At 51.9% G+C, this 14,917-nt stretch overlaps 1 protein-coding gene across 8 annotated transcripts in view; it reads right to left on the reverse strand.

The window, feature by feature from the left end:
* SEPTIN6 (septin 6) overlaps positions 1 to 14,917 on the reverse strand; it is a 67,636-nt gene that overhangs the window by 11,959 nt on the left and 40,760 nt on the right. For all 8 annotated transcript variants that reach the window (XM_043571105.1, XM_043571110.1, XM_043571104.1 and 5 more), the window contains 3 exons: positions 8,526 to 8,622; positions 4,856 to 5,024; positions 1,703 to 1,835 (listed from right to left, as the gene is read on the reverse strand). In XM_043571105.1, coding sequence (XP_043427040.1) covers positions 1,703 to 1,835; positions 4,856 to 5,024; positions 8,526 to 8,622 — 399 coding nt within the window. The remainder of the gene's footprint in view (positions 1 to 1,702; positions 1,836 to 4,855; positions 5,025 to 8,525; positions 8,623 to 14,917) is intronic.

A 14,917-nucleotide genomic window follows, 5' to 3' on the forward strand; every position in this document is an offset into this window, starting at 1 on the left:
TGACATTTTTCTTTTGGAAAGTGACACTGAAATAAAATCAATATCCATGCCATGGACTTTGGTGATGACCCTAGAGAGCCACAGCAGATGACAGGGGGAAGAGACTTGGGAAGTAAGTAAATGCTTCCCTTTTATTTTTTTTTTAATTTTAAAAAATGTTTGTTCATTTCTGAGACAGAGCGAGACAGAGCATGAGTGGGGGAGGGGCAGAGAGAGAGAATCCGAAGCAGGCTCCAGGCTCTGAGCTGTCAGCACGGAGCCCGACGCGGGGCTCGAACTCACAAACCGTGAGATCATGACCTGAGCCCAAGTCGGTCGCTCAACTAACTGAGCCACCCAGGCGCCCCCCCGCCCCACTTTTTTTTAGAGAGAGAGAGAAAGTGAGCACGAATGGGGCAGGGGCAGAGGGAGAAGGAGAAAGAGAATCTTAAGCAGGCTCCCACCCAGCGCAGAGCCCAACGCAGGGCTCAGTCTCATGAACCGTGAGATCATGACCTGAGCCAAGATCAAGAATCAGACACTCAACCAACTGAGCCCCCCAGGCGCCCCGGTCCTTCCGTTCTGTATGGGTCTCAAGGCCCAGAGAGATGAAGCAGTCACTGATGGCTAAAACCGTAGCTGAGGCCACTGACTTGGGCAGCAGCAGGCAAACCAGTAGTGGACCTTGGGGACAAGGCAATGGTTGGAGGACGAACTTCACTCTGTCAGCCATGACTTACCTGATGAAAACCCCAGATAGACCAACCGGAGTTTAAAAACTTGCCAGGGCTGCACAGATGTTCCCTTATTGCTAATGTGAAATGGGACCGAATATCCAAGTGACCAGGGAAATGCCCCAGCTGTCACTGATGTAGGTTTCAGCAAGGTCCTTAGGACCGCCTGGGAACACCTTTCCCTGTGGCCGTCAGAGCAGGTAGCATGGGGTGGGACGGCCAAGAAAGTGATCACCTGTCCCTACCGAGCTCTGACCTGCCAGGAAGAGGGAAAAGAATGAGTCTGCACCTGACTCTGAGGGGGTAGGTCACGTCTTGATTCTTGAGCAGCGTTGCCCACTAGAACTTTCTGCGGTAATGGAAATATTCTGTACCTGGGCTGTCCAATCCGATCGCCACTAGTCACATGAGGACTGAGCATTTGAAATGCGGAGGAACCGAGTTTTCAATTTTACTTAATTTTAATTCATTTAAATTTAAATAGCCCCAGGTGGCTAGTGGCTACCATATGGGAGTGTGCAGCTCTAGAGAATTATGTAGCTCAGAGAACGAGAACACATCCTGGCCTTGGGGAATGAGGGATCAAAATGACATGTATCTGGGGCTGCCTGGGTGGCTCCATCGGTTGAACGTCCCAACTTTGGCTCAGGTCATGACCTCGCATTTGAGTTGAAGCCCCACGTTGGGTTCACTGCTATCAGCGCACAGCCAGCTTCGGGTCCTCTGTTCTCCTCTCTCTGCCTCTCCCCCACTTGGGTGCACCCTCTCTCTTTCTCTCTCAAAAATAAAAAAACATTAAGAAGAAAAGAAGAAGACATAGATCTCTCAGTGCCCTCGGTGCCAGCCAAGGCAGGGCTGCAGATACCGCACCCCTTCCTGCCTGGAAGCTGCAAGGCTCTAGCTGGCTGTGCTCCTGGGGCCGAAGCCCCTGCTGTGCCCAAGCTCAGCCCCCTCTTTCTTGCCTCCTGGGCACTCAGGGTTGCATTTACCTCTTTCTCCGCCTCTTTAAGTTCAGCTTCCTTCTCTTTGACTCTCTGGACGAACATCTGTCTCATCTCTTCCTCTTTCTTCTGGAGCTCCCCTAGGAACTCGTTCCTTTTGGCCTCATACGTCTCCTGTAAGCTGCAGACACGGTCAGGTTAATCCCCCTGCCTCTGGAACGGTTCCCATTCAATGAAAACTGGCGCCGGCGATCCTCCTCGGGTTCCCCCCAGCCTCCCCCAATTCCGGGACAGGTGCAAAAACAGAACCGCAGAGCTGCAGGCAGCTTGCCTAGCATGTGACTGCAGGATCACAGGGCTGCTTGAGGGGGACAGGGCAGCCCTGGTGAACGGACACAATATTTGGAACCGGACTTAGAACATCTGCTTCTGTGCCCTGGTTACACAGGCGAGGAAACCGGACCAGAGAGGTGAGGTGATTTGCTCAAGACCACACGGCTAGTCAGGCGAAGGGCAGGGACCGGAAGCTGGGTCTCTCATCTCTTAATCTGGATCCTTCCTCTGCATTGTGCTCCCAGGTCCTGGCTCTGAAACTGACTGCAGTTTCAGAGTTAATAGTTAATGAGCTATTAACTAGCTATAACAGTTCATGAGCTATTTCTTTCTTTTTTCAAGTTTATTTTATTTTTTTGACGGGGGGAGGGTCAGAGAGAGAGGGAGAGAGAATCCCAAGCATGCTCCATGCTCTAAGTGCTGAGCCCAACATGGGCTCGATCCTATGACCATGAAATCATGACCTGAGCCTAAATCAAGAGTTAGACGGTCAACTGACTGAGCCAACCAGGTGCCCCTTAATGAACTATTTCAAACACTTGGTGAGACTCCATCATGTGCTAGACACAGAACTAAGTGACACTATGCTAGTCACTCAACATCTAGAGCGGACAGCCACTATGCCCACCATCAAGGAACTCATGGTCTACTGGGAGATGCCTAGGCCAAGTCTCCCTGACCCCGGCCTGGACTCAGTTTTATAGAAACAGGAGTCAGCCTAGTGAAGAAGAGGAGGAATCATGCTCCGAAGAGGGCGGCATGTGGAAAGGCACGTGTGGAGAAAGGATGATGTACTTGGGGAACCAGGCGTAGTTCAACATGGCGGGAGGGGATCAAGCAAGCTGTGAAGTAGAGGGCGTTGAGATTCCTGAGTCTGTCTGACAGGAGAGAGTAGGTGTTGGACGCTGTGTTACAGACTTGGTCATGTATCCACTGCGGGGTTTTAAGCAGGAGGACTGGTTTTTTTTTTTCAGGCAATTTGAAAATGAGAAAGACCACTCTGGCTGCTGCATGATGGACAGACTTCCCAACAATCCAAATAAATGATGGGATCTCTGCCTCCCACACACACAAAAAGCCACACACACGCACAAAAAGAATGAGATCTTGCCATTTGCCACAATATGGATGGAGCCAGAGGGTGTTAACGCTAAGTGAAATAAATCTGTCGGAGAAAGACAAATACCATGAGATTTCATTCACATGTGGGATTTAAGAAACAAAACAATTGAAGGAAAAAAAGACAAACAAACAAACAAAAAAACCAGACTCTTCAATACAGAGAACAAACTGGTGGTTGCCAGAGAGGAGGTGGGTGGGGTATGGAGGAAATAGGAGAAAAAAGAAAAAGAAATGATGGGATCTGAATGTGAAGGGCTGGTAGGGACAGAGGATTTGGGGGAAGTTAGGGAACAGTAAGGGAAGCAGAACTCCTGGAGCTTGGACGCACTTTAAAATAATTCGGGGGGTGCCTGGGTGGCTCAGTCGGTTAAGCATCTGCTCTTGGTTTTAGCTCAGGTCACGATCTCACATCTCCAGGACTTCGAGTCCCACTGACAGCACAGAGCCTGCTTGGGATCCTCTCTCCTTCTCTCTCTGCCCCTCCCCAGCTTGCGCTGTCTCTGTCCCTCCCAAATAAATGAATACACTTAAAAAAAAAAAAAGGAGTAAGCTGAAGAAAATGGGGGTGCCATGAAGCCAAGAAGGAGTAGCGAGAGAAGGACTCAAACCAGACAGGTCGGTGCTAGAAAAGCCAGGGCAGAGAGAATTTCCGGAAAGGAGGCAGTGGGGTAGGAATATCTAACGTTGAGTTTAAATCAAAGATGGGACTCGGAGCCCATCTGAAAGCTTTCTTAGCCCGCAAATATCTCCCTGACTTCCTAACTGCGGCCTGACATTTCCTGAGAGGGGACTGAGCTGTAATAAAGGGCACCACATAATTTAAAATGTGGGGCTTGGGGCGCCTGGGTGGCTCAGTCGGTTGAGCGTCCGACTTCAGTTCAGGTCACGATCTCACAGTTCGTGAGTTCGAGCCCTGCACCAGGCTCTGTGCTGACAGCCTGGAGCCTGCTTCACATTTTTGTCTCCCTCCCTCTCTGCCCCTCCCCTGCTCACACGCTGTCTCTCTCTCAAAATAAATAAAGATTAAAAGAATTTTTTTTTTTAATGTGGGACTTAGGTCACGCCGCATGCATACAGATCAGACGATGATACTTGGCGTGTGGTTCCTGTCGGCATAGCAAACCGCTTTGAAAACAGTCCTCTTCTCTGAAAGCACCTCAAGTTCTGATTTGAGACGGACGTCAATGGTTATTAACACCCGGTGGTCAAAACCAAACTTGCGCCTGAACGCCAGACACTAGGGACAGCGCCTGAAGGGCCTGAAGTTCACTGATACGCGTGCAATGACGGCCACCTGGTCCCACCTGGTTTGATAATGGGAAGGAGGGGAAGGAGCGGGTTGGACACCCGGCGGGGCAGTCGGAGTCTGCTGAAGGACGTGGGTCAGAGGACAGGCACAAACTGCCACGTTGCAGAAAACAGCCTCGGCTCCGGAGTCCCCTCTGCTAGAGTTGCCCGCGGCTAGTGCGCATGTGCATACGTGCGCGCGCAGCAAGGAGCTTGGGCGCCCCGCCCCTGCCCGCCGCCCCCCGCCCCCCCCCCGCCCCCTCCCTGGGTCCTCTGGGCCTCCGGGGCCGGGCGCTCGACAAGCCCGCTCTGCCACAGCCGCGGGGGCGACAGAGTGGACCGGGCAGGTGACAGCCCTGCTGCTCTAAGGTCTCGGCACCCGCGTCTCGCCTCCCGTGTGAATTCTCCCGGGCAAGCCTTCCGCAGCCCCTGGGTGGGCTGGGCTGGCCAGAGAGGTACCTGAAGGGCTTGCTGTCGGGGTCGGTGTCCTGGAAGCCCATCTCCTCCAGCTTGCAGCGGCGGTACAGCTCGTAGTGCCGGCTGTGGGTCTGCTCCCGGAGGTCCTCCATGTTCACCCGAATCAGCATCTCCCGCAGCTTCACAAAGTCGCAGTGGGCCTCGTTCTCAACTGCACGGCAGGGGCGGGGACATTGAAAGCACACTGAAAGGCAGGCTAGGAGCAGCGGAAACGGACAAAACGACAGGCCAGGCGCCTAACAGCGACATCGCCTTTCCACCTCGCGTATGCAGAGCCCGCGAATGTGCCTCCCGATTCACTTTCCCGCTGCAAACGCCCATGAAGAGTCACAAGGATGACAGTAAGGGAAGATTGCAAGACGGCCAAAAAATACCTGGGAAGACATTCCGTAGCACCCCGACCCAAATTCGCGGAGCAGACACTCACAGGACTGTTTGTTTGCTCTGCACCGCTTTGGGGATAATGGCGAATGCACATTCAGCCATCTGTCCCAATACATATTTGCGGCATCTCTGTTGCCAGTATTGTATGAGGCGCCGGGAATTCAGAAACGAAGTCATGGAGTTTTGCCCTAAGGAGCTTAGTTTAGTGAAAAAGTAGATGCAAAGAGACGAATATAATACAATGTAAAAAATTACCAACACGGTGTATGGCCAAGGCACAGTGAAAGCCCAGAAGAAGGGGGCGGCGGGGGGGGGGGTGCGCTAAGAACTCCTAGCAGAGTGAAGCCTTCACCAAAGAGGCAATTCTTAAGTTAACTCTCGACGGAAGAATCAGAATTTATCAGGCAGATACGGAAATAGCCCATGCAAGGCCTCGGTAAGGGCAGGCAAGGTTATGTGGCTGGTAAATTGCAGTTAGGATTCAGACGCAGGCAATCTAAAGGCCAGGCAAAGGCTCTGAGCAGGTGCCACGTCTAAAGAAGGACATCTATAGATGGCAGTGACAAGGAGGGGTGTGGCCCATCTGGACTGTAGGTAGTAGCTTCAAAGGACGTGTTTTTTAGGGGGTGGATAATGGCCTGACAGCAGCAACGTGGCCAGGACAAAGTGGACCCCACTTTCCGGCCTGAACGAACGAGCCCCCTCCTCAAAAGAGTATGGCATATGGCAAAGGGTCTGCATGCGGGGCAGTGGCCAAGAAGGATGGAGACACAGACCAAAGCAAAGCAAAGCGGACTTCTGGTTGGAACGCCAGGCTGTGAGCAGCCTCTGGCCCGTGTCTCCTCCAGGCATGGCTCCACTGGGCTGCTGTGGCAGTGTCTGGCCTGACCATGTGGGGACGGTGGTGTCTGAGACAACCAACAGGCACACTCACCCTAGGTTCTGTCTTACTGGGCCTGGGAGAGGGTAGTGGGCGCGGGGAGGGGGTCTGGGACGACAGGGTGGGGCACAGTTGCAGCAGACTGCCTCGTGGCCATCAGAGCAACCTTGTCAGAGCTCAGATGGGCTCACATAACCCCTCTGCTTACGACCCATTGCCTTGGGGCGCCTGGCTGGCTCAGTCCAAAGAGCATGTGACTCTTGATCTCGGGGTTGTGAGTTTGAGCCCCACGTTGGGCGTAGAGATTGAATAAAACTTTTTTTAAAAATCAAAAAAGACCCATTGCCTTGGGGCTAAAGCCCCTCGCTGCCATAGAACCTAGGGTAACATTCAAAATCACATCAGGGGCTCCTGGGTGGCCCAGTCAGTTAAGCATTTGACTCTTGATTTTGGCCCAGGTCATGATCTTGCAGTTCGTGAGCTCGAGCCCTGCATTGGGCTCTGTGCTGACAGCACGGGGAGCCTGCTAGGGATTCTCTGTCTGTCTGCCTCTCTGCTTCTCTCTCTCAAAAACAAATAAACACTGAAAAGAAATCACATCAGTCAGGCAACCTCTCAGGTCACTCGAACACGACAGCGAACTCCAACTTCTAACAAAAACTTTCGAAAATCCCTTTGTTGGTTAGGTGTGTGTGATCTAAATCGGACGAAGTCACTGGAACCACGCCTGCTGCTTTCTCCTCATTTTATTTCAGGTTCCCGTCTCTCAGGCCACAAACTCATTCCCAGTTAGGACCGTGAGTCCAGGAACCATTCACAAATGTTCCTAGCAGAGGATCTCAGCCCCAGATGGCAGAGAAGGACCACAACCTAGCACAGCTCTGATAACCAGTCTTGTCCTATCTATGGAAAATCCAGCTATCACTGGAGGGTCTTTGGTGCGCCCTAAAGCATGCCAGCCTTGCATGGGGGTGGACAACTTCCCACCCTCTTTCTGTTGTTTGCTCAGTGGCAGGGACAAGTGTACTGTGAATCAGCGTCCCTCTGGCACACGGTGCCCCCGTGCTCAGAGACCCAGCTTATAGCTGAAGACTTGGAGGACCAGACACCTTCCACCCATGGCAGTGGCCTAGGCCTTGCTTTATCCACAGAACTGGCTAGCCCCAGGGACGACTTACAACATGTCAGGCAGACCACAAAAGGAAGTTTCCTGAGTGTACATATAATACATCTGGGCTCTTTTTTTAGAGACAGAGCATCAGTGGGGGAGAGGGGCAGAGGAGGAGAGAGACAGAAGCCTAAGCAGGCTCCACGCTCAGCGGGGCTCGATGCCGTGACCCTGGAATCGTGACCTGAGCCGAAATCAAGAGTCGGATGCTCAAGCGGCTGAGCCAACCAGGGGCCCCACAATACGTCTGGGTTTTTTTTTTTTTAATGTTTATTTATTTTTGAGACAGAGAGAGACAGAGCACAAGTGGGGGAGGGCAGAGAGAGAGAGAGAGGGAGGGAGACACAGAATCTGAAGCAGGGTCCAGGCTCTGGGCTATCAGCACAGAGCCTGACGTGGGGCTCAAACCCACGGACTGTGAGATCATGATCTGAGCCAAAGCCGGACGCTTAACTGAGCCACCCCAGGCACACCGATACATCAGTTTTTGAATTGTAAAATAATCCTATATATACAGAAATAAAGAAGTAAAAATGAATACCAATGTATGTACAACCCAGGTGAAATAGTACCCACACCTTGTGTCCCTTCCTGGTCTTGAAACGGGACTTAAGCACTATCCCGACTTTGGGCTTTATCATCCTTCATTTTTCCTTATAGTTTTGGCACTTACGTATGAATTCCTAAAAATATATTTATCTTGTTTAGTTTTGTCTACTTCCGGAATTCATATAAATGGCATCATGTATTCTTCTATGATTTATTTAATCCAACGTTATGTTTCTGAGATTCATTTATGCAGAAGTAACTGTAATCCATGCGTTGTCACCACTGTCTAATATCCCATCATAGGAACGCTTTGCAGCTCATCCAATCTCTTTTGGACGGGTATCTGGGTTGTTTGTTAATCATTTGCTATATTCTGGTACATCTCCTGGTACACTCGGGCCAACACACACGCTTCCTTGGCACGCTCCTTACCTTGCTTCACGTACATTTGTTTTTGTTTTGGGAACGCTTTCTCCATTAGAGACAAAGAGAGCTTGCTCGTGGCAGAGAATCGAGGTATGGGGCCAGAGCTTGCCTGTGGCTGTTTGAAGCCCAAGCCGAATGGGTAGAGACCCGGGACAAGTTAGACACTGGTCACACAGAGGCTGGAGACAAGCAAAGATGCAGATGGCAAGGGCTCCCTTGTCCCGGTCTCCTGGAGACTCACTCACCTTGCACCGTGCCCCAAGGATACTGCCGTGCCTTCATCATCTTGTTGCCTATCTTGAGTTCTTCTGTGCTGCCGATGACAGCAAACGGCAGGTGCGCCTGCAAATAGAAGGCAAACCAAAGCTCAGAGCTCCAGGGGAAAGGCACCGAGCGTCCCTCCATACGACTGCTGCCTGGCTCTGGGGCCTCGGGCCCTCATACCGTGGTGTCCCTCCCTGTCGTCATCAAGAGGCATTTCTTTTTTGTTGATTTTTAAAAAACATTTACTTATTTTTGAGTGAGAGACAGAGTGCAAGCAGAGGAGGGGCAGAGAGAGAGGGAGACACAGAATCCGAAGCAGGCTCCAGGCTCTGAGCTGTCAGCATAGAGCCCGACGCAGGGCTTGAACTCACGAACACGTGAGATCATGGCCTGAGCTGAAGCTGGATGCTTACCCGACTGAGCCACCCAGGTGCCCCAAGAGGCATTTCTTAAGCTCCAAGCTGTGTGGGCATAAGAGGCCTCACCCAGGCTTCTCCTGTTCAGAAATTCACAGCAGGTGATATTGACATGGCTGAATGCACACAGAACACACGAAGGTGGAAAACAAGGAGAATAATGAGCAGATACAACGATTAGCTAGTTATTCAGAATTCACAGGTGCTGATGGGGAAAGCCTCTGGAAGATGGGGAAGTGGGATGTGGCACCGACGTGTGGATAGAGAGGCTCAAGGGGACGGAGGGGGCTAGGATCACCGCCCCCTCCCAGAGGGCGAGAGCCCCTGGAAACCGGTACATACCGGTGACTGAGCTGTATACTCCTTGTTCTCATCCTTCCCCGGAGCAAGAGCTCACACCGAACTCTTGAGCCTAGAAGTCAAGTCCACAAGTATTTTCCCACATGCCCATGACTGTGCTGGGTTCTGTTTTAGGTGCTGTAAGGGAGGCAAAAGAAGTAGAAGACACACTCCCTCACCCTCTAGGAGCTTACAATCTTGTTGGGGGCACCTGAATTACATACCCAGACTCGTCTAAGACAGAATATGACCAAAGGTTCAAATGTATGGTCCCGTGCCCGCACATAGTAGGTGCTTAATAAACACTCCATGAATGGCAGTAGCAGGGCCATGAAAATGGTAGGGAGGAAAGAAAGACAAAGTACACCCAGGGGTATGAGCGTGGTGCTTGCAGGGGTAATGAGGAGCTAGGTCCGGTTGATGAAGGTTTTGTAGGTCAGAGAAAAGGCAGCTGACCCCAACTGGTAGCGTGGAGCTTGGGGAACACAGCACCCTGTCTCCCAGGGAGCTGGCCAGGTTACAAGTGCCGGGACCACTGGCCAAGTGGAGCCACTGAATAAAATAGTGTTTACAAACCAGGTGATCCTGGGTGGGGCTTTACCCAAAAGGGCTTTACACAGACAAGTAAAAGTCCGTTGGGGGAAGCTTCCTTGGCCTGCTTGGAGAAATAGGCCTCAGTCTCAGATATTTGGACTCATTTGCTTCCTCATGCGTTCTACAAATATTTACTGAGCCTCTGCTATGTGCTAGGCATAGTAGTACCACGTTGAGAAGGCTCAGAGCCTGCCCCTGGAGAGCGCACAGTCTGGTAGGGGAGAAAGCCATGCCAGCAATAATACTACAGTAAAGTCTAGATTATAAACAGAGATTCAAGAGCTGCAGGAACAGAGGAGGGAGCAGCTGACTTCATGAAATCTAAGCGGGGTTCACAGAGGAGGTAGTAACAATTGAATCTTTCCAACAGCACTGTGAAGTTAGGTATTATTATCCCCATTTTATAGAGAAGGAAACTGAGGCCCAGTTGCCAGCAGAGACACCGTAGTAAGGACCAGAGCCAGGGACGGAACCCAGGGTCTATCTGGCTTCAAAGCCCACCACTGGTCTGCCACTCCCATGTAGGGGGTTCGAGCAGCAGATGGGCTGAGCACTCTAAACCCTGGGGTGAACTTGGCCGGGCAAGGCCAGATTATAAGAAGCAGTTCAATTCTGGAAAAATTCAGGGGGCACCGAGGTCCTGAAAACCCTGCCCAAGGGCCAGAGCCTCCTTGACTTCTGCCACCCGGCTTTGTAGGAGGGACATCGGGGCACAGTTCATTCCCACTCAGGGCCCCAAGACATGTTGGGAACCTCAAATCCACCCTCCAACACTTTCTGGGAAAATGCTGTCTCTCTTGCACAGAAGAGGTTCCAAAGCTTCAGCCACGTGACACAAAAGTGCCAGAGGGCGGCGATGCCTGAGGGCTAGACCGAGGGAGGAGGTGAGAAAGAGAACCGCCTTGTATCTTTCTCACGCACCCCCGGCTCTCAGCTGAAAGTGATGGAGGAGGGCATGTCAAGTGGGAGGGACTTCTCTGGGTTCTAGAGGAAAGGAGAAAAAAAAAAAAAAAAACACCAGGAAGAGAATAAAGGCATAAAAAACGTCCGGTTTTTATTCCCTTGGGCCTGTTATTTTTATCTCCACAAGACACTGTTAGTTAGAATGACGGGGTCACTTGCTTCCCCTCTGCCTTACAGCGCTGTCATTTTATCTGTCCCCGCTCCAAGACACAGCCCCCGCCAAGGCAGCTTCAGAGGGCTCCTGAGACCTCCCACAGCACACTTTGCAACTGGCATCCAAGTCCGTCCCGATAAGTATATGCAAGGTATCACTTCCGAGGGCCCCCAGGCAGATTTCACTGGCTTGTCTCAACAGCCCTACTGGGCGGTTATCATACACCCCATTCGTGATTTGGGGGAAGCGACCTGTCTAGGTCCCTAAGTCCCAGGCCCAAATCTTCCTGGGGGGCAGGAAGGACACGGCGCTTTAGCTGCCAGCCTCTCCCAGCCACCCACAGGAGCCTGCGCTCTGCCTCCTGGCTTAGATGGCATCTGCCGGAAGCCAGCTAACCATGAAGGGCAGGGAATCACGGGGCTGGGCTGTCTGGCCCTCCTGCCACTCTTGAGAGCCCGGTGGCTTTGACAACCAGGAGGAAGTCGAGCAGAGCGGGGAGACGCTAAACCAACCAACCACACACCTGGGGGTGACACTTTGTATGTGGGGGCCCAGGGAGGAGACTCTGAAGGCCACAAGTTGGTGCGGCGGCTGAACCACGGGCAGATTTGCCCCCCAGGTGTCAGAAGCCCTAGTCCCAGAAAACGCAAGAGATACTCTCAAGCCTCCTCTTGGGAGTCTGTTCTCAGATTCACCTCGTGTCTACCCTAAATTCCTCTCAGTATGTTTTACAGTGTTTGGTGAGGGGTGTCTGGGTGGCCCAGTCAGGTAAGCATCCGACTCTTGATCTCGGCTCAGGTCACGATCTCACGGTTTGTGAGTTCGAGGCCCACCCCGGGCTCTGCGCTCAGGGTGCAGAGCCGGCTTGAGGTTCTGTCTTTCCTTCTCTCTGCCCCTCCCCAGCTTGTGCCCTCTCTCTCTCTCTCTCTCTCTCTCAAAATAAATAAACTTTAAAAATTAAAAAAAAAAAAGTAGGATCCTAACCGAACTTAAAAAAATAAAATAAAGTGTTTGATGATCCAATTGGCACGAATTGTTCTATTCCTGCTCCAGTACAACCATTACGCTTGGGAGGCTGGATGACCGTTTGCCTCAGCCTGGTGAAATGGAGACTGTCAGGACCGTTTATTCCTTGTCTGATAATAACCCGATCAGGAGTGGCTTCCTCCCAGGGTGGACAAGATTTCCCATTTCAGGCTCTGACTGGTGATGCTCGCCAAAGGACGCGCCAACGTTGGAAATGGCACTGCCGCCTCAGGAGAAGGGAGAGGCTGCCGGCTGTGGGTCTCCCTGCGACCCAACTGGTGACGTCACTCACGTGCCCTCAACGGGGTCGTGTGCCTTTGGGAGAGCCAAACCCAAGACCTCACAGATGGCCAACCAACTGAGCCGAGTCAAGTAGCTGGGCTTATTTCCTGGCCCCTGGCTGTGGTTTGAGCCATTCAGAGAACAACTTTCAATTTGAACAACGTAGCAATTTTTAGTATTTTTTTTTTAAATTCTTTTTTTTAATATGAAATTTATTGTCAACTTGGTTTCCATACAACACCCAGGGCTCATCCCAACAGGTGCCCTCCTCCATGCCCATCACCCACTTTCCACTCCGTCCCACCCCCCATCAACCCTCAGTTTATTCTCAGTTTTTGAGAGTCTCTAATGGTCTGGCTCCCTCCCTCCCTAGCTTTTTTTTTCCTTCCCCTCCCCCATGGTCTTCTGTTAAGTTTCTCAGGATCCACATAAGAGTGAAAACATATGGTATCTGTCTTCCTCTGTATGACTTATTTCACTTAGCATCACACTCTCCAGTTCCATCCACGTTGCTACAGAAGGCCAGATTTCATTCTTTCTCATTGCCACGTAGTATTCCATTGTGTACGTAAACCACAATTTCTTTAATGTTCATTTTATTTTTAAGAGAGAGACAGAGCGTGAGTGGGGAAGGGGCAGAGAGAGGGGGGAGACGCAGAATCCAAAGCAGGCTCCAGGCTCTGAGCTGTCAGCACAGAGCCTGACGTGGGGCTCGAACTCACGAACCGCGAGCTCACGACTGGAGCCAAAGTCGGACGCTTAACCGACTGAGCCACCCAGGCGCCCCGCAATTTTTAGTATTCACGTCCACAACCCTGAGAGTTAGCAGATCAAGGGTTGAAAGCGGTGGGCAGCCAGACCTCTCAACGCCCTTCTCTCGCCGACCCCCAATCTGAAGTGGTTTCTCAGACCCACCCATAAGCCAAGGCAGAGGCTGTGACCTCATTACTCTTATTTCCTGCTGTGCAAATCCCTAGAAAATCCCTAGCAGGGAGTGGCGGGATGGCCGCACACTCTTCTCCACTTAGGCAAGAGGCTTCTTCTACCTCCTCCAAACCAGTCCCCGTGACAACTGGCTGGGGTGGCTGAGGCTATGGGGCTGGAGTCAAATCCAGGATTGAAAGGCCAGCACCCATCCCTCCTGCCACCCACGCCCGGGTTTCTGATGACACGGCCCCGTACACCACAGCTTGTCCGAAGACCTTGGGGGCTTTCGACACGGCTGTTCCAGTGGCCGACAGGCTGAGCCATCCTGTGTATGTATTTCAGAGCAGCCACTCCCCACCCTTTCTGCCTCTCACAAGGGGCATTCACATGCATGCCCCCCTCCCGTGGGCATTGCCCAAGTCCAGGCCTGCGCTTTCCCGCTCAAAAAAGCATAGCGGGAAGTCGGGGAATGGGTGCTGAGTGGTGTTATTATAGGGATAACCCTAAAGCCGCTCAAATTTAGTTTTTCAAAGTGAAACACTGGCACGCTTGTAAGGAATGACCCAGAACCTCTTCGAAGCCAGAGCAGCGTGGCTGAGAACCTCGGCTTCAGAGCGCGAGAAGTTTCCAACCTTGAAGCTGAGCCCCAAATGACTGTCACTCCTGATCCGCAAAGGAGTGAGAGGTCGTTTTGGGGGACGCCTCGAGATTGCGGGGAACTCTTTACCTTGTTTGTTCTTAGCAAAGCAAACCGCAAGCCTGAAAGCTACCTGTAGGTAGCTGTAGGGAACCCAAGGTTTTTTTTTTTTTTAATTTTTTTTTTCAACGTTTATTTATTTTTGGGACAGAGACAGAGCATGAACGGGGGAGGGGCAGAGAGAGAGGAAGACACAGAATCAGAAACAGGCTCCAGGCTCTGAGCCATCAGCCCAGAGCCCGACACGGGGCTCGAACTCACAGACCACGAGATCGTGACCTGGCTGAAGTCGGACGCTTAACTGACTGCGCCACCCAGGCGCCCCAACCCAAGGGTTTTTTTTAATAATTTTTTTAAGTTTAGGGACACCTGGGTGGCTCAGTGGGTGGAGCATCCCACTTCAGCTCAGGTCATGATCTCCCGGTTTGTGAGTTCGGGCCCCACGTCAGGCTCTGTGCTGTCAGCTCAGAGCCTGGAGCCTGCTTCGGATTCTGTGTCTCCCTCCCTCTCCGCCCCTCTCTCGCTCCCTCAAAAATAAATGAACATTAAAAAAATTCTTTTAAATAATAATTTTTTAAGTTTATTTTATTTATTTTGAAAAAGAGAGAGCAAGAGAGAGAGAGGGGGAACACACAGCAGGGGCAGAGAGAGAGAGGGAGACAGAGAGAATCCTAAGCAGGCTCTGCACGCTCAGCGTGGAGCCCGATGCAGGGCTTGAACTCACAAACCGATAGATCACGACCTGAGCCGAAACCACGAGTCGGAGGCTTAACCGACTGAGCCGCCCACGCGCCCCAGCAGGGAACCCAAGTTTGAACGTTGTCTACGGGGCCTGATGCTCTGAGGTGACTGAACGTTTCCGGACATCAGGGCCAGTGACACCACGTGACCCTTCTCTCTAGGCTCCCCTCGTTCTGCAGGCCAGGCACCCTTTCAGGTTTTCTCTTGACAGAGCCTGGCTTCCATCAACACGCC

Source organism: Prionailurus bengalensis, chromosome X (assembly GCF_016509475.1).
Source record: "Prionailurus bengalensis isolate Pbe53 chromosome X, Fcat_Pben_1.1_paternal_pri, whole genome shotgun sequence".
NCBI classification, from domain to species: Eukaryota; Metazoa; Chordata; class Mammalia; order Carnivora; family Felidae; genus Prionailurus; species Prionailurus bengalensis.